The sequence below is a fragment of the Daphnia pulicaria genome, chromosome 10 (genome assembly GCF_021234035.1).
Source record: "Daphnia pulicaria isolate SC F1-1A chromosome 10, SC_F0-13Bv2, whole genome shotgun sequence".
Lineage (NCBI taxonomy): Eukaryota > Metazoa > Arthropoda > Branchiopoda > Diplostraca > Daphniidae > Daphnia > Daphnia pulicaria.
This window is the reverse complement of record NC_060922.1, coordinates 5,702,829-5,725,020: the sequence shown is the minus strand read 5'-3', so window position 1 is coordinate 5,725,020 and position 22,192 is coordinate 5,702,829. Positions and strand designations below refer to the sequence as shown.

The following is a 22,192-nucleotide window of genomic DNA, read 5'->3' as shown; positions in this document are numbered from 1 at the left end:
AATTACCTTAACCATATGTAATAAATCAAAATAAATGCATTGTATGAATCAATTTGTTTTATTTTCTTTTTAAAATGTTAAAAAATTCAATAAACAGAGCGTCCGGTTCAAGACGTTTTTCTTCTGTACGATTTAAACGCAACCCGCCACCACCGCTGCGGCAATGAGACAAAAAGCGATGGTTTAGTCTTGCGGAAATCTGCGTCAGTCAAGTTACAAGTTTTTCAAACTCATCAACTTATGTCGAATTTTGCATCTAGTCTACTGGTGCAAATAGCGATCCTTCGTGTTTGGTAGTTAAGAAGATGGTTGTTTAAAAAACAAACAATGGTGAGTTTTTTTGGCTACTCAGAACACCCCATTGTTTGTTTTTTAAACGACCATACCAAACACATGGAATCGCGATTTGCACTAATAGACTAGATGCAAAATTCTACGCGAGTTGTTGAATTAGAAAAATTTGTAACTTGACTGACGGAGATTTGCGCAAATAATAAACCATGGCTTTTTGTTTCATTGGGTAGTGGGTTGCATTGTTTAACTCGCACATGCTGTTATAGGATATGTCTACGGCCCCCAGAGATATTTATCTGGACCGAGAAGAAGAGAGAAGTACGAGGCAAGTTTTTCCGGGGAGATGTAGTCATACTAGGCTTCCGGGTTAGACTCATGACCCTCCAAAAGTTTTCATCGGATCATGCGCCTTCCAAGTCCCCGTTCGACCAGAGCCCTCCCCTCCTCCTGGTTTCACAGCGGGTGAGTGACCACCGGCGGGCGTTGGTTAGTGGTTAGTTAGGGAAACGGGGCCACAGAAAAGAAGGGAGCCCAGATATGCACTTGTAATTGAATCTAACGATTAAACAATTTATCAGTCTTGAATTGCAGCATTGTCTCGTCGGTTTTTCACCTGTGGATGAAGGCCATGACAAGTAGCGAAGGATTACCCTGTAGCAGAATGAACATTTATTTGAATCATGGCAATAATATTCAAACAAGATTGTAGCGACAGAATAAGCAATACCTTAAATAAAGATGGCCCGCTTAAGAAAGTAAAAAGGGAGATTCAAGGGTAGCAGCCAACAGGTTAGTAAACAAGGGAACTTGTTGACTTTCTTGAAAGGACATGACTTCTCATATGCAAATTTAGAAACCTGGAGTTTAGAACCTGTATATCAAAAAAGAAAAATAAGTCACCTTGTTTATAATTTGTGTCATCAATGTGCTTGACGTCTATGATCTAAAAGAATAAACAATTATCAGTATACAATCAAAAGCGTCTCTTCAACATTAGATAGATGTAAGTGGAGATCAGTACTTACAATACATATTAGACTGCAACAGAAAAAGTTCAGTGACATGAGAAGTGAACTTACACATGAAACCACCAATCAGTTATCCAATCTTCTCTCAAGAAGATGAAATCAGAGATTTTTATATGCTGGGCTTTTGGTGATCTAGCAAGTCCAATTCAACTATGACTCCTAATAAAAGACGAGAAGAATATATGAATCAGGAACAAAAGAAATGGATAAAGTTAGTGTTGGTAATTACCTGTATCATTTTGATGTCACATTCAGTAGAATATAAAAGATTTTGAACACAATAGTTGATTTTTGGTTGCACGACGGCCACGACCCTTTCACGTTTCATCCTGTAAGTTGATGAGAAACATTAAGGTTATCCAACATATACACGGAAAAGAACACATCACCGACAAGTTACAGACAAAATCACTCGAATTTAACCTATGAATTCATTGGTTTCGAAGAAGAGATAGCTTAACTTTTGACAACAAACCGCCATTCCATTAACTGACACAATCAACACGCCATCTATTTGACACGTCTCAAAACTCAGTATTAGTGGTCATAAGAAACTCACAAAACTAGAAAAACGCATTTTTGTTTGCTAAAACCTAGCATTTAATCCTTAGAACTGCACAGAGAACAAAGCTCACTTGTTAGTTTAATGCAAATTTACCGGAAATATACCGGAATTAAGCGATAGCGCCTTAACCATTGAGCTGCCGACAAAACCGGAAGTACGCGTACGTATAAAAAAAAACATGAACTTTACTACAAATTTGACGAGGATAACGAATATGGATATGGTGATAATTTTGTGCGTCGAATGAATATGTACTGAACTAACTGACTCATTTAGAAACCGGAAGTAGCCAATATAAAAGCAAATTATCAAAAATGTAACAATGTAACGTTTTGTTGCTAGAAAATATACGGTCAATTAGCACACAAAATTATCTTACTTTAACTGCCAATAAATGTCTTTGAAATTGTGTAAACTGTAAAGTAAAAGTATCTGGAACTGATGTTTCTGACAGTTTGACAGCCTATGGCCATCTAGCGCTGTAAACAAGAAATGTGGAAAATTTAAAACGGTCAAATGAAAACGATACAGCCTCGCTCTAGCTAATCGAGACTAACTAAAACTCTACTTAATCAAAACTAACTAAAATGACAAAGAATAAAATCCCGAAAAAATCCCGAAAAAAACTGGATACTTACGTAATATTGTTAGGCAACTGGCGAGACTGTTGAAGATCGCATTGTCAAAAAATGTGTTCTATCAACAACGTCAGCAAGCTAAGGCTAGAAGCTTGATTCTCGAAATCCCTTTCATGAGCAATAAAGACTAAGTGTTCAATACTAGATTCAGTGACAGAGTTCAATGGAAAATCCTTTCTTTTAAGGAGGCTGATTATGGTTGTGGTGTGACAAAGAGAAAAGGTTAAATCTATTGCCACGACATGATGTCGTGGCGCGACGGTCGAAACTGTCTATTGCCACGACATCTGTCGTGGCAATAAAGAGAAAATTGTCTATTGCCACGACACGCCACGATACGCCTATACTTCCTCTCTAGTCCCTCATGTCGTGGCAATAACACGAAATTTGTCTATTGCCACGACATAATTTTTTTTTTAATTCGACATTCACGCATGTTAGGTTAGGTTAGGTTAGGTTAGGTTAGGTTAGGTTAGGTTAGGTTATATATGTCAAAATTTTTACACGAATATTTCAGTAGTGGTAGCCGAATGGTCAGCGATGAATGCCACCATGCGATAGCATGGCGTTCGATTCTCCGTCGAGAGGGTAATTTTTTATTTGGAGATTACAACAAAGGTTGAGTTTCACGGGATAATTGACAAGAAAAATGATGCGGGAATTATGCACATTTAGTTTTACCCTATTTAGTAGTTTTCCTAAACATCTTCTGTGGAACTTAGTACGAAAACGCATGTCGTGGCAATAGACAAAATTCGTGTTATTGCCACGACATGAGGGACTAGAGAGGAAGTATAGGCGTATCGTGGCAATAGACAATTTTCTCTTTATTGCCACGACAGATGTCGTGACAATAGACAGTTTTGACCGTCGCGCCACGACATATGTCGTGACAATAGATCTAACCAAGAGAAAAGGAGATTTGGAATTCAGCACAACACAAAATTAGATTGCGTCTATCAAGGCGACGAGTCCTCCAGGGCCACGACTGTTTGTGCTAACAAAATAGTGTTCCGATTGGTATTCCGATTTTAATGTTTGGTAGATTAATGGTGATTTTTTGTGTTAGTACGTCCGATAATTAACTACCTAGGAGAAGATTATCAAGTTCTATAAACTGAAGACATTTTCAGGTATTACATAAAACACGAGTATATTCATATTCAGGGGAAACAGAATACGATCGTTGCTTCAACAGGAAACGAGGAACGGGTTGTTATCTTTCTTCAAACTAGTAAACATACTGTTAATTACTGGGTTAATAAATGAACTGCTAGTTTAAACTGAAAAAAAACTAACATTATTCAAATTAGGCGCTATTCTAGGCTATGAGTAAAACGCCTGGTACTACTACGAATGGTGGATAACTCATTAACTGATAGTTCAAAGAACCAATCAATTTCCAACTATCCCATTAAAGACTTCGCAAACGCATCGTCCTCTGGAAACTGAGTCATCAATTCTGGGTTTGGAATGTAACGACGCCCGTCGAATCGTTCAAAGAATATCCCAATGTGAGGATTGTTAATAACTGCACCTTCCGGATGAAGCTTTAAATGGTCTAAAGAATGTTACAAAAGGATTAAAACGGCTTAATACTTGAGTTTTCCCAGTAGTAATGTCACCTTCGCTGATGGAATTAAGATTTCCATTGTCGAACAATACTCTATAATGGGCGCCACGGCAACATTGGCAATTGAACTGCACCGAGACGATGACGCACAATCCTCCGGGTGGACAAGCATTATGCTGGTGTTTGTCTGTGTCAGTCGCACCAGAGTTAACATAATCCTCGAGAAAATCCTCTTCGCCATTATAAATCATCACTAGTCCAGCAGCGTATTTAGTCCAAGGCAAACGTCCATGAATTTCTCTCTAAAGAATAAAAGTGACACAAAATAAGACGTAAAATAAAATAATAAAAACTTGGTTCATACATTAGCAATCGCAGCCTGTTGTTCGCTGAATTTCTGGATGCATTCGATCAAATGAGTATGGTTGAGACACTCGTGAGACTAAGAAAAAGAAATTGTTATAATTGTACGTCATCCCAACTGTGTACAACAGACCTTAAGAAGTTCCATTGCTTGTTCCAATTGATATCCGAAATGATTGCACCATCCAGCGTAGCTCTCGATTGCTCTTACTGTTTCAGAAGTGATTATGCAGGCTAATCGAACAAAATGCAAGTGGTTTTCCTTGTTCAGAATAGATGCACATGGACTATTATGAGGCACTCCGCATGGTGCTAAATATTTCAAAAGTAGCATGAAGACATCCTTGGCTGGAACGACGCAAATCGGAAACGACTCAGAGACGGCTGATTGCACTCCTTTCGAAGCAATTCCAGTTGAAGGACTTATGAAAATATCAACAGTCCCATTTCTGGAGAATTGTAAGAAAACAAAAACTTAAGAAAAAATAGTCTAGCACATATGAATGAAGTAGTTTTACTCTGACGTTGTCCTATGTCTCATAATTATCCAATCCTCATAGTCTACCTGCATTGAAACAGGCAAGCAAAGAATTCCCAATCTTTTTGCAACTTCGTGGTAAATTACGAGAAGAACCAGCGAGTGGCCTTTTTTCGTTTGAAGAACCTCAATAAATTGTAGAAAAAAAGAAATATTGGCTTAAATTAAAAGCAAAGCAATGTTTATAACTAATGCTTACCTTGTCAACATAAACATTATTAAAGTTGCAAGTATCATCTTCATCCATTTCTGTAAAACCCATTTCATCATACAGCACTGTCTTAATGCAATCCAATCTAATTCTAACTGTTTTCAATTCTGTCAATTGGTCATCCATATCACTACAGGCCTCTCCAGTACTGTTTTTAGCATCAACAAGCTGTCTAACTTTATCTGAGATGTTGTCTATTATGTCTTCAATCTCACTTAAACTTTTGTTATGCTCATGTCCAACTTGACCCCATTGTGAAACCAATAGAGCCCCTTCCAAAAGAGATTTCTTAGACACTGGTAGTGTCAAGAAAGAACGCCACTTTTTCTCAAGTCTGCAAGTCCTCAAATGCACCAGAACCTTTTTCGCATAATACTTGATTGTTAGGTTTTCATTCCTGCTTAGAAGTACAAGAAATTAAATTTTTTTATCATGCCTGCATGCAAATATGCAAGTGTCAAACTGAAACTCACAACTCATCCTGATGAAATATTAGTTTCAGTAGCTCTTCTTCAACTAATTCAGGAATAGGACTACACTCTTCAATCAATTTATTCATAGTCAGTAGAGATGGTTCACCTATGGATGATGACGGAAAAAAAATATTCATTTAAAAGGAAAAATTACTTGATCAAATGTTAATGTAAAAGAGGTTTGAAGACCACAACCATATTGTAAAAACTAAAATCACCTATGGGAAAATTCAGGTACGACAAGCTCTTGACGAAATCCCTAACGTTTTCGCGGACATGTGCATGGACTTTCTCTGAACAAATATTCGAGTCCGCCATTTGAAACCAATTTTGAAAACAGATCCAACTATTTTATATGTGTAGAGTTTACAGTTTTAAAAGCCTACTTGTTTTAAACTTCACTCTTTAAAGTGCTTTAAAGTGTGCTCGTGTCCATTTTCTTTTTTGTTAGTCTAAGTTCTTTCTTTGAAACGATCGCAAGGTTGCCAGTCGTAGAAAATATTTCGAATTTAAAATCATTTTCCAAATTCCAACTTCCAACTCAAGCAATAGTATTTTTCGCAAACTGTGGCCAAAATTACTAGTGTAATCTATAAAAAGTAAATGAAATAATAGAAATTCAAGGTGGAATAGGGAAATTTTCCGGGTTTTAAACCGACCAATGGTTTATTCAGAAATTATAAGAACGGTTTAATGGCGGCTCTTTCAGTCTTTCCCTTATTTCTTGAACAAACAAACTCGAAGGACGAAGGGTATCAAACATGTTGGCCTCGATATTGGTTGTCAAACGATTATTCGAATTAAAAAAAACGAGAAAGAATTCAATATAACAAAAAAAAACATAAACATATTGAATTTTCAATTTCTTCAGACTTTTAAGTGGCAGAATTTTTCAAACATAAATTATGCACCAATCGCGCGAAATCGCAAAACCCTAGTAATGTAAGGACAAACTCCTCATTGCCTGGATTTAAGGCATTCGTAGTGGCATTCAAAACATATCGGCGGCCATCGAAGCGTTCAAAATGCAAACCAATTTGCGAGTGTTTGATAACAGCACCACCAGGAAGGAGCTCCAAATCGTCTTCAGAAAAAAATGCAAGATAAAACTTTTTACGATAAACCAAATAGCTTAACTATCAATAAATTACAATTATACCTTCAGGAACCCAACAACAATCCTGCCCGCCGTCGAACAACACACAATAATATGGTACAATGTTCCCGCTATTAATATCTTCTCGCGTCATTCCCGACAAGTTTATAACGCCCAATTGAGGAAAATCTTCTTTCCCTTTATATTTCATTACGAGTCCTACGGCATATTTCATCAAAGGAAGTCGATGAAAAACAAAAATCTAGAAATAAAAACGAAAATAAAGGTGAAATAAAATGTTCTATTAGCTGGCAAAGAACACTAGAAGAAGTTTGGAACCACCTCGGAAACGGAGGCACGTTGTGCGCTAAAGATCTGTTTGCATATTTTCATAACGGCAAGATCCTGAAGTCCTTTACACTGGAAATCATTCAAACAAAGAGTGACATGTATTAATTATAATAGAATTCAAAATATTTATAACAATTGATCAATGATCACAGATAAAAAGCTATACTTAATGTAAACATACCTCAAGCATCTGAATTGTCTCTTCCAACTGAATGCGGAGATTAGCGCACATTTCGGTGTAATCCGTAATCCACGAAATTTCTTGATACCTACTGATGGCACAAGCTAACCGATAAATATGCGCACGTCTGCGATCAACGTGTATGCCATCTTTATCCAAATATCCGCTGTCTAGATATTCTAAGAAATGTTCGACCATATCTGTTAATACATTCTCAATCTCATGTACAGAAGAAACAAATGCAGCAAATCCAGGAAAATAATATCCAGTTGAAGGATCAATGAAAGTGTAGTTGATGACTTTTCTGGAAACAGAAAAAAAAAAAGATTAGAAAGCGCAAAGCGGATGAAATAAACATTTTTTAAACATAAACGAAGACCGTATTACGATGGGCTTCCTGTGTGTCTTAAAAGAATACGGTCGAACGAAAAAACTGGAACGCAAAGAATTCCCATTCTTTTGGCTATCTCATGGTAAATTACAAGTAAAACGAGTGAAAGGCCACATCTGACTTGAAGTACCTAGGTTTCCAGCAATAGAAAATTAGTTTATAAATGTCTGGAATAATTAAATTATGTATGTATATATACATATAAACGTCATTTACCTTTTCAACACACATATTTTGAAATGAGAATAGGTCTTCTCCAATTTCCACACATGAAAACTGCATTTCTTTATATAGTACATCTTTCATAACAGCAAAAAATTTTCTAGCAACTTCTGGGTCATTCACATCAGTTTTCGCATGTGAATCATTACTTTTTGCATTGACAATTTGCCTGACTCTGTTAACTATGTTCCCTATGGCATACTCAACCTCTTCTAAACTTACCAAACACTCTTTTTCCATTTGAATCCATTGAGATATCATGACAATTCCTTCCAATAACGACCTGTTGTGAATTGGTTGTAAATTATAAGAAACCCAATTTTTCTCAAGGTTCTTAGCCCTTAAATATCTCAGAACTTTATGAGCATAAAACGAAATTGTTAAATTTTCATTCCTGAATTCAAATTTGCAAATAGTTCTCAATTTCTATCATTTAGAAAGCTATTTACAATTGTGCTACTCACGTCTTTTGTCGAAATATTTGATTCAGAAGCTCTTCTTCAACAAATTCAGGCATTGGGCTGTCACCAACAATCAACTTATCCATAACAGCGAGAGGTGGATCCTCCATTGGATAGCACAAAGGTGACAATTTCTTCAAAGTTTCTCTAACATTTTTTACCACAGTGAGCTTAAGCCGCCACAATTTATTGGAGTTACGTATAACATGGAGAAATCGGCGACATGATAGCATTAAGTTTTGCAAATCAGATATCGAAGTAATCGATTGGAAAATGCGACATAAAATCTCATCTGGACAAGAGACCAATGCTGCCATTTCTTTAACACTAGAATATTTGTAAATTGTGTGACAAATACTAAATTAGTAGTTGCTTGATTTTGCTATTTTTCTACACGCCACAACGGTCAACTCGTTTACACAAAGTGACGCAGCCACGCACAAAGCACAAGATATGGCCGTCCGGAAATCCGAATGGCATAACAAAGTTCCAGGCGTTGCCAATTATGAAATTTGTTTGATGCGCCAATTCCTTGGGCGCCTTGGGCAGAGCAATAGATGCTCTGCTCTGCCTTGGGCCTTGGCGCTTGGCGCGAAATTTAAATATAAACTTAGGTAAATTAATGGTAAATTCCACCATTACTTTCTTAAAATGGTTCTTAAATGCAAAAAGGATTATATCGAACAGCACAGATTTCTTTAAAAATACAAACAGTCACTATGAAACAGTTTAACCAATTTTATGCGGACCAAATTGCGTCAGATACAAATTTTTGTATTCGCAGAATTTTCTTTTTCCAAACTCTTACGTCCTACCCGATGGGAATAGATTTTTTTAACATTGGAAATATTTCATGTGAAATTATTCTAATGACTTTTACTGCTTTATGCAAAACAGCCAAGAAACAAGTTTCCGGAACTCGCGTTCTGTGGAATTGATTTCCTTAACTTATGAAGCAATACCATCCGAGAGAGTAAGATTAAGTGGAGTTTTAAAAACATATGGTTATATCGGGGGTTATACGAAGAAAACAACTGTAATAAAGTAAAATTATACAATTTCGCTCTTGCTCAAGACCGACACTCATAATTTCAAAATTCAGAACAATCGACTGGCACCCATTGAGCTATATATTTAGTATAGTACAAGCACGTGGCGTGTAATGAACAGGGGAAATTTGTAATGATTACGTAGTTATCTATCTTTGCGAAGAACTAGATAAATTATCTGATCTTCGGTAAATTCCATGAGCTGAATTCCTTCTCAGTTTCGGCCTGGGTATGTACATCCGCCCCATATTTAAATCTTGATGTTGGACGTTGATTGTACCGTCGTGACTTTTTCTTCGCGGATCACCGAATTGCGAAATCGTGGCTACAGTCGCTGCAGAAGTGGCCTGACGGATGTTCACTGCTGTACAGGTGACCGGATCGCTGAAACATTTGAGCAAGTCCCAACTAGCTGGCAACCAACTATTTAAAAAGATCCACCGAGTGGTTAACGATACGATGACATGTGACATTAAGGATATGATCATGCTCATCGTTCGGAAGGGAAACAATTGGCCAAGGTTTCGATCATAGAAAGGATAAGCCAAAATTGCCGGCAATCCTATCAGCGGCTCGCCTCCTATAAATAACAAACGATCGTACACCAGCACATAAGATTGGATGAGATTACAAGATATTTTACCTAAAATTCGAAACAAAAACCCTGTGGAAAAGCTGGCGATGCAACCATACGAGTTGCAATATTCGTTCCAGTAGAGGATCAACAATAACTGAGGAAATAGTAAAACGTAGACCAAATCGGCACTCAGCAAACTGTAGGGTAATGTCAAGTTTTAAAAATGGAAAACGTAAATCACTTGATAGTGGTAATGAATACTTACAACAGCCCATAAATAGAGTTGACAGTCAATGCCATCAGAGACGCCAGCGCAGCTACGATCACAATAGCGACCCACATAACTCGAAGGACGTGTCGTTCGGACGCCTGAAAAGTTTCCAAACAATTTCAAAATTTCGAACAGACTGCCCATTCTGATGTAGGAATTACGTCAGTGAAGAAAATGGCTTGATAAATATTCCTGGCAAACATGGAACTGGTTGAAAGAATGGACGAATCCGCCGAGGACATGACTGCCGCAGAAATTGCGCCCAGACCAATAAAGGAAACCCACTGTATAAAATACGAAGGCGAGTAATGACATTCTGATGAGATGCAATTCAAACAAGATTATGAATAGCTTACAGGCGGTGTCAAGAATTGCAGCATTAGAGGTAAAATCATTTTCCCGTGCTCCTCGGCTGTGACATTGATCGTTCCGTGGGTTGCAACACTCCAATCTTCAAACAATTCAAAATTGCGGTCATTATTTAAACTAACCCAATTGATTTAAAATTGCAGGTTGTTCAGAGCCCAGGCCTACAGTAGGGGGTTAAAAAATGTTGCCCTAATTTTGTATTCCAACTGAAAAGCACTTCCCAATGGGTGGGGTTCGCTATCTATTACGCATCCGACAAGCCTACAATCTACGATTATTATTCATACCTATAGCACTAAAGATAAGTTATTACATCCAAAATTGATCTTGCGAGAGGTTCCTCCCTTGGCATGGCCCGAAAACTTGCTACATCTACACATCCCATCTACAGGTCCGTGCAGCTAAAGACATTGTCCGACATTTCCCCAAAATACTAGCCATTATTACTGACCTGTAACTCTGGCAATGACTCCCAGGCATATAGGTGGAGCTGCCAGCAGGATAGCTCCCAGACCAGCCATATATGAAATAGTCTGAGCTTGTTTTGGTGTTCTACACGCTAGAACCCGCTGGAAATATACCTGTAGAGAAAGAGAGAGAGAAGGAGTCGAACATGAAATATTGAATCTAGATAAAAGCCACATGAGATAGAGCTAAAAAAAAGAGATGAATCATTTAACTACCTGCCAAGGAATGCCTCCTATGACAATAAGGAGGTAATTTTCAATGTAGACTCCAACATTGTAGATCTCTATCACTCCTTCCCAGGCTCCTGGGATAGTTAAAGCCTTTGTGTCGACCGCTTTATGAGTCCAGGCAAATGGCACGCAAATTGTCTGTTAATTTCCAAAACACACCGACGTAAAAATATTCAGAAATAAAAAGGGCATGATCATAAAACGACTTTTAATGGTCTTACCAGTCCGATGGCGATGCAAAATACCTGGACAACATCCGTGTAAGCGACGCTGTGGAGCCCACCAAACAAGGTATAGAGCATAGCCACCGCTGCGCTCACCACAACGGAAATGGTGGTGTCCAAGCCGACGATGACGGATAGAGTGGAGCCGAGGGCGGACAGAATGGCTGATGACCAGAGAATCTCTCCGCAAAGAGCCGGGAGGAAAAGGAGACCTCCGATTTTGGCACCGTACTTCTCCTGGAAGGGGTCCAGCATCGTGTGGTATCCAGCGCTGCGCATGGGATTGGCGAAAAATAATCCAGCTACCCACAATTTGCGATTCAAATCACCCAAAAGCCATTATGATTACATACGTACATTTAACGAGTTCAACAAAAACGATTTTCTTTCTTTCATACCGACGATGAGACTGATGCCGAATCCAAACGGAGCCTGGCACCAAACAACGCCGCTGGTGAAAGCTCCTTCGGCCGAACCGATGACATAGCCTCCACCTACCCAAGTAGCTTGGGAATTCAATTCTCACAGTTAAATGTGGTTCTTTTTTATCCATTTGATCGACATTATAAAACATACATACCTGTCATGGTCAGGATACCGACAAATGTCCCCATATCCCTTCCGGCTAGCATAACTTGCTCCGTTCCGCCTTGGGATCCTTTACCCCGATTCTTCCATCCGGCCCAAATGCCCACAGCCAGAATGAGGATGTAAAAAGTGACAATGGACACGAGGCCAGGCACGTTGATAGTCATCTTTGAATTATAGCCAACAAGAAGCTGAGACAATCCGAGACGATGAAACGAAATCCTTTCACTTGTTTGATGCACACAATGTACGGAAATGAATGGTCCCAGTGCGATCCTATTTATCGCCAGTTATGAAACGACACGATCCGTCCCATTCCGTCATCTTTTCTTCAAGACACGTTTCGTTGAGAATTTCATTGATTGAAAAATAAAACAAAAAACTACTTTCAAATCCAGCAACTCTATACGAATGAACACACTTTTCTTTCTTTCTTTCTTTCTTTTTTCCGGGTTAGTTCACACACACACCGCACAAAAACAATTGTGTGTGTAACGTACTCTGTACACACACACTTATTTTTATGGGACCACACGAGCGTAAACTAGATGCGAATGACTCCACTGTCGGGAGTGAACTGAGAGAGAGAAAGAAAAAAATACCCGTTATAGACGAACCGCGAACGAGAAAACATTTTCTGCTTCTGCTGTCATTCGGTGTAAGTTGCCGAGCGTGCTGCTGGCTGGGCTGGGCAGACCGCGGAATATTTCGACGTTTCTTGTTTCGTTTTTCTTCATATTTTTTTGTTTTGTTTCGGGGGCCCCTCAAGCGCTAGAGTCCGCAACATCTGCGCCAGTATTAATTAGCCAAGGCGACGAAACAATGCTATAGAAAAAAAATAGGATAAACAAGAAACTCGTGGGAAATCGACACAAGAACAAGCGAAATAAACATGTTAAAGGAAATTCGACGCTGAAATAACGTCCTACTGGCGAGACTCTTTTCGACAGAGAACGGGGTAACGACAGTTTCAATCGGTCAGTTGGTTTTGACTTGGTCGTCACGACGACAACAACAACAACCAGTCGACCCGTGGAATGTCACTCCACCGAGACACGAATGTCCTCCTTAGTAGGAATCCGCCACATATAGATAGCAACCTGACAACATCGAGAGGTCCACCAAAAACAACTGAAGCAGAACACATAATAGATACTCACCAGATTTCTTTTGGGAATTTAAAATTCAAAACATGGACTAGTTTGTGCAGCAGCAGCAGCAGGTAGGAGGACTATCTTTGGCTGCTGTTTAAGGCTTAAAAGATATTACTTACGTGTCTGGGTTGCGTCGCTCCATCTTTTTCATTCTTCCTCTTGCTTGTCGGGACATTTTGAACCGCTCGGCATAAAGGAACTTTCTAAAAAAAAAAAAAATCCTAGGGCGCAGAATAATGTGATCGACGAATAAAAAACTGCAGGTGGTAATTTTCTTGTTGGTTTCTTTCATTTTTTTTTGTTGTTTTTCTTTCTTCATTCAAACGAGCTTTCTATTTATTCGTTCCTGGTTCAACACTAAAAGCGAGCACAGAATCGGAATCATTGTTTGCTCAGATTGTGTTCGCCCTTTTATCGATCATCTCAAACTCGATTCGATCCGCTCAAAAATGGAGATGTTTAAATTATTCCGACCGTCCAAGACAGGTGGTTGCGTACAGGTAGATACAGTCACTGGCTCCAGGACGGATACTTTCACCTCAACCTGAACCTATTTTGAGAGAGAGAGAGAAATACGGCAGTATGAACGTTTCCCGCGAAATCACGCTAATTTGCATAGCTCGACCCAAAAGCAAACAAAGAAAAAGGAGCAACAATAAAACATGGTGCGCTGAACATGACCAAGCTGAAAGATATAACAATCTGGAGAATGATTTCGCTCGTAAATTTCGAGTCGCCTTCGTTCTCGGATGTTATCTTCCGCCCATAAGTTGTCGACTAAACTGGATCTGCATGCCGAACCAACTTGGAATAACCAACGACTCGCAGGTGAGACAAAAGTGCCCTCGAGGAGCGCATAATAATAAAAAGAAAATGAAAAAGGGGGAAGACTGAGCTATGGGTGTCCCGGGGCAGATATTCGGGTGGGGTCTTGGTCAATTGCATGCGGCCCAAAAGTATAGACCCGAGGAAGCGTTTTTTGAAAATGTCTACTAGTTATATACATTTCGAAGAGCGTTTCCTCCACCCACAACAGCAGGAAAATGTACGAAAAACCTCCCGTTACATTTAAACTTGCATGTCTTTGAGTACATCATGACTTTCCTAAACCCATTATGCGATAGACCCAACCCACCTGATTTCGTTAGCACGCAACAGGTTCGTAATCGGATAATATTGCACCAAATGTGACAGCTTTAAAGAAGAAAATCATTAATTATTTTTGATGAAAAGTCTTAAATTACAAAACATCAGACGAAACTGGATTTTTGTGACAAAAGATTTCCCGTTCGATCCGACGTCCTCCACAACCCATTTCTACTTTCCAGCGGGTTTGAAAGCGATTGCAAGCTTTGATAAAAAAACGGTGTATAAAAGGAGATATGCATAGGGAATATAGGCTATTTCTGGGTGGAGTCAGTCGCGTGTGAAGGTGAGGACCATGTTTTTTTTTATTATAGAAGGTTGTGGTGATGTGAAGAGCTCGGTGTTAAACCAAACAAATGTGCACCATCTCGCTGATTCATCTAGTGAAATCCAAGACTATTTACAAGCATGACTCTTGAGGGAATAAGAGTTTTTGTAAAAAGAAACATCTTAAAAAAAAGGGGGGAAGTCATAAAAGTCGATGGAAATGGCAGATAACGTTACGCCCCATTATACGTTTATAGTCTCGAGTCACTCAATTTTTGAGAGCTACTAAGCCACAAGTTTTAAATCATCCGCGTTTCAATAGGTGAACCTCTTTTTTTTTTCCTTTGCACTGCCCTGAATTTCGTGAACGTTAAGAAAAAGGGTGTCAAACTTATCGGACGAATAAATTTGGCGATATCAAACGACTGGTTAAAAACCCAGATGGTTGACTTCGTGTTCCAGTAACTAGGAATGTAGGCCCTCGCCATTGTTTTTCCCTCTTTCTAAACAACGAAAAAAAATTATTTTGTTTCGTGCAAAATAATTTGTATTCCCCGTTACAGTTTACAATGATCGATCGCCAGTTGATTATAGACCCGTACAGGTCGTGTGTTCAATATACAAATACAATGGGGCTAAAATACCTGTTGCTGAAAAGGAGGATCAATCAATTGGATCGTGACTGACCCAAAGATAGTTCCAATGTTCCAAGAAGTTGTCTGTCAAGAAAATCGATCGCCATTCATTAATAACAAGGACGAAGAGAGGAGGGAAAAAATAATTAAGGAAGTTGATTTTTTTTTGGGACATCGTCGTTTAAGTACACATACCTGAGAACGGAATCGGCACCTATTCCGCGCTTCAATTCAGTGACGGCCACCTGCTCCCTGAGTTTGGGAAGTGTTCGCCTAACCAAATCTGCATTGAGGAAGGAAATGACCTCCATTAATTTGAACAGCCTGCTGGAATTGAATGCCAAATGGCGCCCCACGAACTCGTTCAATGCTTGCTCCATCACCGCCCTGTGTGATTAGAAACAATTACATTTTCTCTCTTTAGCCATTCAAACTGATTACATTGTTCGTTTTATATTTTTACGTCTGTTCGGCATTGGGAGAAGAAACCGCAGATTGCAAGAAATCCGTGACGGTCTTCTTTCCGACGATCTCATCAAGAATTAACGAGAGTTCGAAGATCGGCAGTAAAATCGATTTGAGAATTTCCAATTTCCAGTCTTTGTTGGTGATCAAGAATTTTAACCAATGGAGAGTCTATCAAACGAAATTGACTCAATGAGAAAATGTTTCATTCTGAATTTCGTTTTAAAAAATAAACTAATACCGGTTGTAAATACGGTGACGTTTTAGCCGCTTTCTGGGGTAGAACACTGCTGGCAATGGTCTGCAGGAACCAGGACCTCACGATTGGCACCAGAGTGTTGGAAATGGGTTCACTTTCCAGGCCAATCCAGCATCGCTATTTTTGTGCATGCATGCAGTTGTGTCGGTTCACAGAGGAGAGAGAAAATCCCATTGTAAAACGAGTTACGGATTATTGTCAAGAGTTTTAAAAGCTTTTGCCTTTCTACACTTGGAAATTATAGAATTACCGTGAATGGATGAGAATGATTGGGCGGAAACCGAGTCATATAAGTTTGAAAGACTGTGCTGAGGCACCGCATCACGTACGGATCTCGAGACGGGTTGAGCCGGAATAGTCCAAAAATGTACTTAAAAAAAAAAAGTTTCGCAATCGAATTTTCAAAAAATATTAAAAAATAGAATTTGGTATTCAAATTAAGAGTTTACTTACTGATGGGAGGTATTGTTGTAGTGGGGAAATGGCCGCAGCGGGGAGCTCTTTGTTTACATCGGAGAAATTGATAGGAATTAACAGGACGTTGTTCAGCTGGGCCAATAGGCAATCAACTTTGCCCTGGAGGGGTTAAGAGACGATTCATTATAATTACGAAACAATGGAGAAATCTAGAAGTTTGATTCACTTTCGTGTAGATGATATTGCCGCCGTGAAAGTAAATTTGTCCCCCAAGGCGCAATATGTGACCGACTTGATCGGTTGCTTCCCAAAAACCCCCAGTAAACCCAGAATTCAGGTATTTATCCAGCGGTCCGATGTACTGGAGATAAGTCTCTTTGACAATAGCCCGCTCACTGTAATTCTGTCATTTGTAAAATATTAATATTGGGTCATTGACTATCTAATTGAAAGTCAAATTCACCTGAATATTTTGATGGTTCGCTGAAATCATCATCAAGAATTCCAGGATCATTTCGGTACCATTGAACTGAATATTAGACTGAATAGTCAGTTCAGCCATTCGTGGAAGGCGTTTCACAATGCTATTAAGGCGATCGAAATCATCGGTCCATTCGGCAACTGTCGGAAGAAGAAACGAGATCCTTTCGGCGAAAATATCAATGAGAACAGCGATATTTCTAAAAAGTTAAAGATATTAGTAGCATTACCGAAACCAGCTTTGTATAAGGACTGTTTGATAATTGTCCACGGAAAAAGAGAGATTGACGAGAAACTGCCTCGTTTCCAACAGCTGCGACAAGTATTTCAAACTCAACCTGAAATTGGGATCACATTAGTAAGAGTTGATTCAAAAGAATAAATTGTAGTACCTCGGATTCACTTTGTCATCGAGGCACAGAAAAGTGAAAATGCTTTGAAATTCCGGCCTGCTGGTGTCGAGTGCGACAGTTGTGAGTTCGACAAAAAAAGATATGTGCTCAATCGATGCGAATTTCTCCTTCATCAAAGGATAAACGTGGGTCATCACGGCAGCGTAGATTTCTTCGCCTATCATGACCAAAGGAAACGTCATTATTTCATTTCCACTGACAGTTTAAATGTGTCTTATTACAATTATCGGGAGTGTTACGAAGCTTCTTAAACATGTTGGAAAGTGAGTCGAGAATAACAGATCGATCGCAGTTGCCGCAGCTTTTCAAATAACTTCGAAGGGGTTTATCTGTTTTTCAGGAATAAAAACCGTTATAATAATTACTACACGAGAATAAAAGTAGCTCGAATTACCTATTAAAATTTTCTGCCCGAGGGAGAAATTCTTGCTCTGAAAAATTACTTCTTGGAAATTTTCGATAAAAACCGCACTGTATTTGCGCTGCTCTTCGCGCACTTTGAGATCACCGTCTTTCAGACTGCGTGATACTTTCTCCATTTGGGATGAAATTGACGTGGCCACTTGTTGGCAATCACGCCCACGACTTACACAAATCAAGAGCATAACCATTTCGGCCACGAAAAAAATGAATTTCTGTTTGTGATTGGCTGACATCTCCAGGATTTTGGAACACTTAAGATTTTAAATTTAGATAATATTCAATGAGAAGATAACAAAAATCCTTGTACCATGTCATCTGAAGATTCACTGGTGAGAACAATCGTCAAACAGGCGCTAATCATGTGATAAAGACCCAATAAACTCAGTTCCTGGATTTTCTTGCCTTGGAGTTTCACATAAAGTCTAGCTTTTAACGAAGCTTGGCTTTTGGTATTCAGTAACTCCATATGATGTCCTGCAAAACACATGAATAATCAAGATTATCATTTTCATTTTATATAAACAGGTTTAAATTTACCCAATAACCGAAGGAAAATAAAGTAACTGTTGTGTCGAGTGGTCAGACTTTTCCACGGTTCTACGTTCGAGGTTAAAGTTTCGTACCAGGAAAGACTTGAGGAACTAAATTTACAAGAATAAAAGATTAGAAAAGAGCGCATTAAATTTAAACGTGTTTTTGATTGATTATACTAAGGTAATTGTTCAAAGGCAGAAGATGTAGTAGTGAAACTATCATCCAATTTCTTGTTGAAGTACTCCCAAAGAATGATGCACAAGTTTAGATTAGAACCCCAGATTTGTGAAAGGGAATACAAACAGCCCACAAGTCCTTTTGTGCGCTCTTCATTAACGATTGCGTCCGTGCCCATTAAGTACAACTGGACCAATTTGTTGATAACATCGAAATTGGATTCAATCTAAAAATTGATAATAAGTTTTGCAGTAATATTTAAACCAGAAAAATTATTCATATCGTTACTCGAGAAAAGTTCCTATCCCAATTTCCTATTTGACTGAATCCACCGAGTCGAGAAAGGTGAGTGAACAGCCACGCAAGCGCCAACGGATCTTTGGACGGCATTTTGAGCCTTTTAGTATCACTAAAATTTTGAAAAAATCCTGCAGGACTGGGGTTCTCTAGTAGGTTGGTGTACTGTTTCAGGATAAAGTTGTAAACTGAGTTTTCACTTTTCAAAATGACCAATAGCATGAACCACAACTCCCGTATACAAGTGCAATTGAAAGGACTTGTTCCTGACCAATCATTCGGGGATACCTATAAAGAGAGAGAAAAATGTGTTGAGCCTTAGAACTTATATCAGACAAATAAAATCCAAATCTTACTTCAGGAAATTTGCGGATGGCCAGATATAACAGATCACCACACAAGCTTTCTTCAAGCTGCTGCAATATCACCATGAATTTTTCTCTAGATTTTCTTGAATTTTCATTGTACTTTCTCAGGTTGGTGGCCATGTAGGCTATCTCAAGAAGAGACCATTTGATGTCAAAATAAGTGTGGAACAGAACAGCTATTGGTGAATTGTTGTTCAGTGATCCACTGCTGAATACTATACTTGGCATGTCACTTACACAAGTCAACCATAAACATGTTTGTTCAATAATTTCAGTTAGCTTTTCATAGAGAACTTCAAGCTCATCATCTTTCCCAAATTCTGATAAAAACCTTAGAAAAAAATCATCGTTTAATGTGAAAATTGTTTTGTGACAGAATATCTTGATACCTGTATGTATAAACTCTCAAATAAGACATAAAATTCACAGCATTTTGTCTCATAACTGTGGGAGATGTGCCTGTAGTGTGAACCTGATTTGCTTTGGCTGCAAGCTCAATCTTTGAGTATGTAGTTCTAACGATGTTTCAATAAAATGCTTGTTAGGCTGGTTTTGCGATTGGTAAATAAAAAGTGCCATACTTTAATAGAGTAAAAAGTAATTCTTGATCATTAAAAAAGGCTTCTTCAAAAATGAAGCACTTGTTGAACAGCAGCACATTCTCTTCTGTATGTAAAGAATAAAAAGGATCCCGATTGTTGAGCACATAGTCAAACTCTCTGCTGCAAACATAACCAGCTGAATGGAAGACATCCTCAGCAAAACTGACCTTTCCCATGCACATCAACTGTGGAATATTAACATCTAATAACAAATTACAGAACATCAATGATAAATTTGTTGCCTGCCAGTTCAGGCAAATAAAGCTTTGTTTATTTATTTATTATTACCTCTCTTTGGAGCAACTTCATTTGATTGTTCAGTGAAGCTGTCATTTGAATAATCTGGAAACATTTCTCTGATATAATTCACGATTTGTACAATCAAATAAATTGGGACCAACGTGAGTAAAATACAAGAGCAAAAGACACTGTAAGACAGACGACTTTAAGGAGAGTTAAAATTCAAACAACAAGAGAAAGCGTTGCCATATATTTACAGATGACGCATTTTCAAGAACGAAATTAATATTCACAAATATTCGAAAAATGTTGACATACAGGAATTTCAACTACAAAAACAACGTGTTTAATGGTTTAATTTCATTTAAATAATTTTTGGAATATAGAAATCCACTGTGAATCTATTGCGAAACAGATGAGCAGTTTAGCAGCACTGAGCAGTGTAGTGTTAACACGGTTTTGGATGTATGACGTCTATGGTAGCGTGACGAAATCAAGAAACTCCGGGTTATCCCCTATAGAATATGTAGAAAGTAAAATAAAAGTAGGTTGTTCGTGCCCCATAGGTTAATAAACGAAATAAAAAACTAACCATTTTGGCTTCAGTTTTCCGGTTTTGTCAAAGCCAGTATTCGCGTTGCCTTTCAATTTAAAGATTATTAATAAAAAAAAATTATTGCACTTAGATTAATAACAAATTATTGCAGTTAGATTAATTTATTTTACCACGATTCGGTGCTAGTCCAATAGCACCCATCGACAAATCCTCTGTGTCGTTTTCTTGTGTAGAGTTCCATATTTTTGGATCTTGCTCGCTCGGATACACAGAAGCAATGACGATAACCAGCACCACTAACAAACAAAACATTGAGAATGTGTCAGAAGTTTTTGGTATTTAAATAGATATTAAGCTATACAGGAAATATTCAATTGTGACCTATTGCATTCAATAAACGTTGGCCTTGAACATCTTTGAACATTATTACCATGACAGGATTAATCAGATTGAGAAATGTATCAGTTTTGTAAAGCAAATAATATACAATGGCTGCTTAAAAGATAAGCTCATATGTCTATGTGTCACTCATGAAGCCTTGGCCACGGTATTTTTTTCCCCCATCATGTTGCTTGAGTTCTCTTATTGCCGTATGTTAGCCTTGTCCCCGCTACATTCAAACCGCATGATTCACCAGCAATAAAATAAAATAATAATTTATAAACAGGTACAAACGAAATCTACTTTTATCAGGAAAAAACTGCCTCAATTGGAACTGAATAGAAAAGAACAACTTGACGTCATATTCAGTTATCGCACAAGCCTCTATTCACGCATTAGATTTCTAGCAAAGGGAATTGGTTTTTGTTTGTTTCGTTCTTACCAAGGACAATCACGAAAAAGACAAGTATGATTTTTCCGGTATTCCCCATCCGTCACCGTTTAATAACACCACAGATGATAGATGAAGTTGATTTTGTTATTTTGGGGTAGATGACACTTTTTTCCTAACACATCACCATAATATAATAGCAATCACGTTATTTTTAAATTCGCTCTTACACTCGGATGCTGTTAATTTCGACATGAAATCACTCTAGACTCTCTCAAACGAATGATGAAAGTGAAACTGCGAGAATGCGAGAATGCGAGATGAACTCCAAAACACACCTACAACAGTTCCGTTATCCAACTCTAGTCCCGAAGCAACTTGCCCGAAGTTTCACGTCAGTATGTGAGAGCCCGCAAGCGTTCAGCCGTTCACCTTGCTGATAACGAAGACTTTTGCGCCATCTGTAGTCCCGATATTGAATAATCTGTAATGTACGATAACAGAATGTCAATCAGCTCTCTGAGATTCATATTTTTTAAAAGAGAAAAGGCCACAGAAACACTGTCTACGTACACCTGCTCAGCCTGCAGCTGTATTTTGCGGTTACTGAATTGGGTTTTTCCCAATTACTGATTAAATTAACTATCACGCAAACAGAAATCTAAACCTAACCAATTTGAGGTGTTCGGACAACACCTATTTTTAGACCTGCACCGTCGCCACCGCAAATATACCTAGCTAGTAGACTTCAGACACCAAATAAATTGCCAACTAAATTTGGCACCATTTCCGCTGCGGACGAGCCAAATCGGAAGTGAGCTGTTGA

General features: G+C 38.5%; 4 protein-coding genes and 2 long non-coding RNA genes across 11 annotated transcripts; 1 reads left to right on the top strand and 5 right to left on the bottom strand.

The window, feature by feature from the left end:
* Positions 1 to 781: 781 nt before the first annotated feature.
* On the bottom strand, positions 782 to 1,720 carry LOC124314961. Of its 2 annotated transcripts, none has more exons than XR_006911432.1 (4): positions 1,552 to 1,720; positions 1,316 to 1,481; positions 1,022 to 1,165; positions 782 to 945 (listed from the first exon to the last, which is right to left on the bottom strand). It is a non-coding gene; the product is annotated as an uncharacterized LOC124314961 (long non-coding RNA). The 2 variants fall into 2 exon arrangements; XR_006911431.1 differs by having other exon boundaries at positions 1,374 to 1,481.
* A 613-nt stretch (positions 1,721 to 2,333) lies between these two features.
* On the top strand, positions 2,334 to 3,872 carry LOC124314974. Its single transcript, XR_006911447.1, has 2 exons — positions 2,334 to 2,747; positions 3,443 to 3,872. It is a non-coding gene; the product is annotated as an uncharacterized LOC124314974 (long non-coding RNA).
* LOC124314702 (F-box only protein 21-like) lies at positions 3,673 to 6,162 on the bottom strand. Of its 2 annotated transcripts, none has more exons than XM_046780013.1 (8): positions 5,902 to 6,162; positions 5,684 to 5,789; positions 5,199 to 5,610; positions 4,980 to 5,125; positions 4,595 to 4,910; positions 4,463 to 4,540; positions 4,151 to 4,400; positions 3,673 to 4,086 (listed from the first exon to the last, which is right to left on the bottom strand). In XM_046780013.1, the coding sequence occupies exons 1-8, from the start codon at positions 5,999 to 6,001 to the stop codon at positions 3,932 to 3,934; spliced, it is 1,563 nt and encodes a 520-aa protein (XP_046635969.1). In that variant the 5' UTR covers positions 6,002 to 6,162; the 3' UTR covers positions 3,673 to 3,931. The 2 variants fall into 2 exon arrangements, with proteins under 2 accessions (XP_046635969.1, XP_046635970.1); XM_046780014.1 differs by having other exon boundaries at positions 3,674 to 4,086; positions 5,199 to 5,607.
* A 146-nt stretch (positions 6,163 to 6,308) lies between these two features.
* LOC124314689 lies at positions 6,309 to 8,855 on the bottom strand. Its single transcript, XM_046779988.1, has 7 exons — positions 8,389 to 8,855; positions 7,919 to 8,318; positions 7,699 to 7,832; positions 7,312 to 7,615; positions 7,122 to 7,199; positions 6,843 to 7,041; positions 6,309 to 6,767 (listed from the first exon to the last, which is right to left on the bottom strand). Exons 1-7 carry the CDS (start codon positions 8,700 to 8,702, stop codon positions 6,559 to 6,561), a joined length of 1,638 nt encoding a protein of 545 aa, XP_046635944.1. The 5' UTR covers positions 8,703 to 8,855; the 3' UTR covers positions 6,309 to 6,558.
* Positions 8,856 to 9,402: 547 nt separating this feature from the next.
* LOC124314681 (high-affinity choline transporter 1-like) lies at positions 9,403 to 12,752 on the bottom strand. Its single transcript, XM_046779977.1, has 10 exons — positions 12,154 to 12,752; positions 11,972 to 12,079; positions 11,571 to 11,875; positions 11,335 to 11,487; positions 11,103 to 11,232; positions 10,639 to 10,733; positions 10,444 to 10,566; positions 10,277 to 10,380; positions 10,078 to 10,208; positions 9,403 to 10,014 (listed from the first exon to the last, which is right to left on the bottom strand). Exons 1-10 carry the CDS (start codon positions 12,326 to 12,328, stop codon positions 9,584 to 9,586), a joined length of 1,755 nt encoding a protein of 584 aa, XP_046635933.1. The 5' UTR covers positions 12,329 to 12,752; the 3' UTR covers positions 9,403 to 9,583.
* A 155-nt stretch (positions 12,753 to 12,907) lies between these two features.
* On the bottom strand, positions 12,908 to 22,075 carry LOC124314634 (protein MMS22-like). Of its 4 annotated transcripts, XR_006911283.1 has the most exons (26): positions 21,942 to 22,075; positions 21,418 to 21,850; positions 20,765 to 20,890; positions 20,631 to 20,679; positions 20,087 to 20,553; positions 19,778 to 20,000; positions 19,586 to 19,711; positions 19,185 to 19,527; positions 18,820 to 19,116; positions 18,531 to 18,757; positions 18,358 to 18,461; positions 18,128 to 18,294; positions 17,792 to 18,071; positions 17,619 to 17,726; positions 17,377 to 17,554; positions 17,215 to 17,322; positions 16,968 to 17,148; positions 16,731 to 16,907; positions 16,541 to 16,663; positions 16,338 to 16,457; positions 16,070 to 16,204; positions 15,827 to 15,999; positions 15,559 to 15,750; positions 15,373 to 15,447; positions 13,435 to 13,518; positions 12,908 to 12,986 (listed from the first exon to the last, which is right to left on the bottom strand). XR_006911283.1 is itself a non-coding variant. In XM_046779871.1 (25 exons), the coding sequence occupies exons 5-24, from the start codon at positions 20,148 to 20,150 to the stop codon at positions 15,396 to 15,398; spliced, it is 3,378 nt and encodes a 1,125-aa protein (XP_046635827.1). In that variant the 5' UTR covers positions 20,151 to 20,553; positions 20,631 to 20,679; positions 20,765 to 20,890; positions 21,418 to 21,850; positions 21,942 to 22,075; the 3' UTR covers positions 13,527 to 13,865; positions 15,373 to 15,395. The 4 variants fall into 4 exon arrangements, 3 of the variants coding, with proteins under 3 accessions (XP_046635827.1, XP_046635828.1, XP_046635826.1); XM_046779871.1 differs by lacking the exons at positions 12,908 to 12,986; positions 13,435 to 13,518 and adding an exon at positions 13,527 to 13,865; XM_046779872.1 differs by lacking the exons at positions 12,908 to 12,986; positions 13,435 to 13,518 and having other exon boundaries at positions 15,253 to 15,447; positions 20,768 to 20,890.
* Between the last annotated feature and the right edge of the window lie 117 nt (positions 22,076 to 22,192).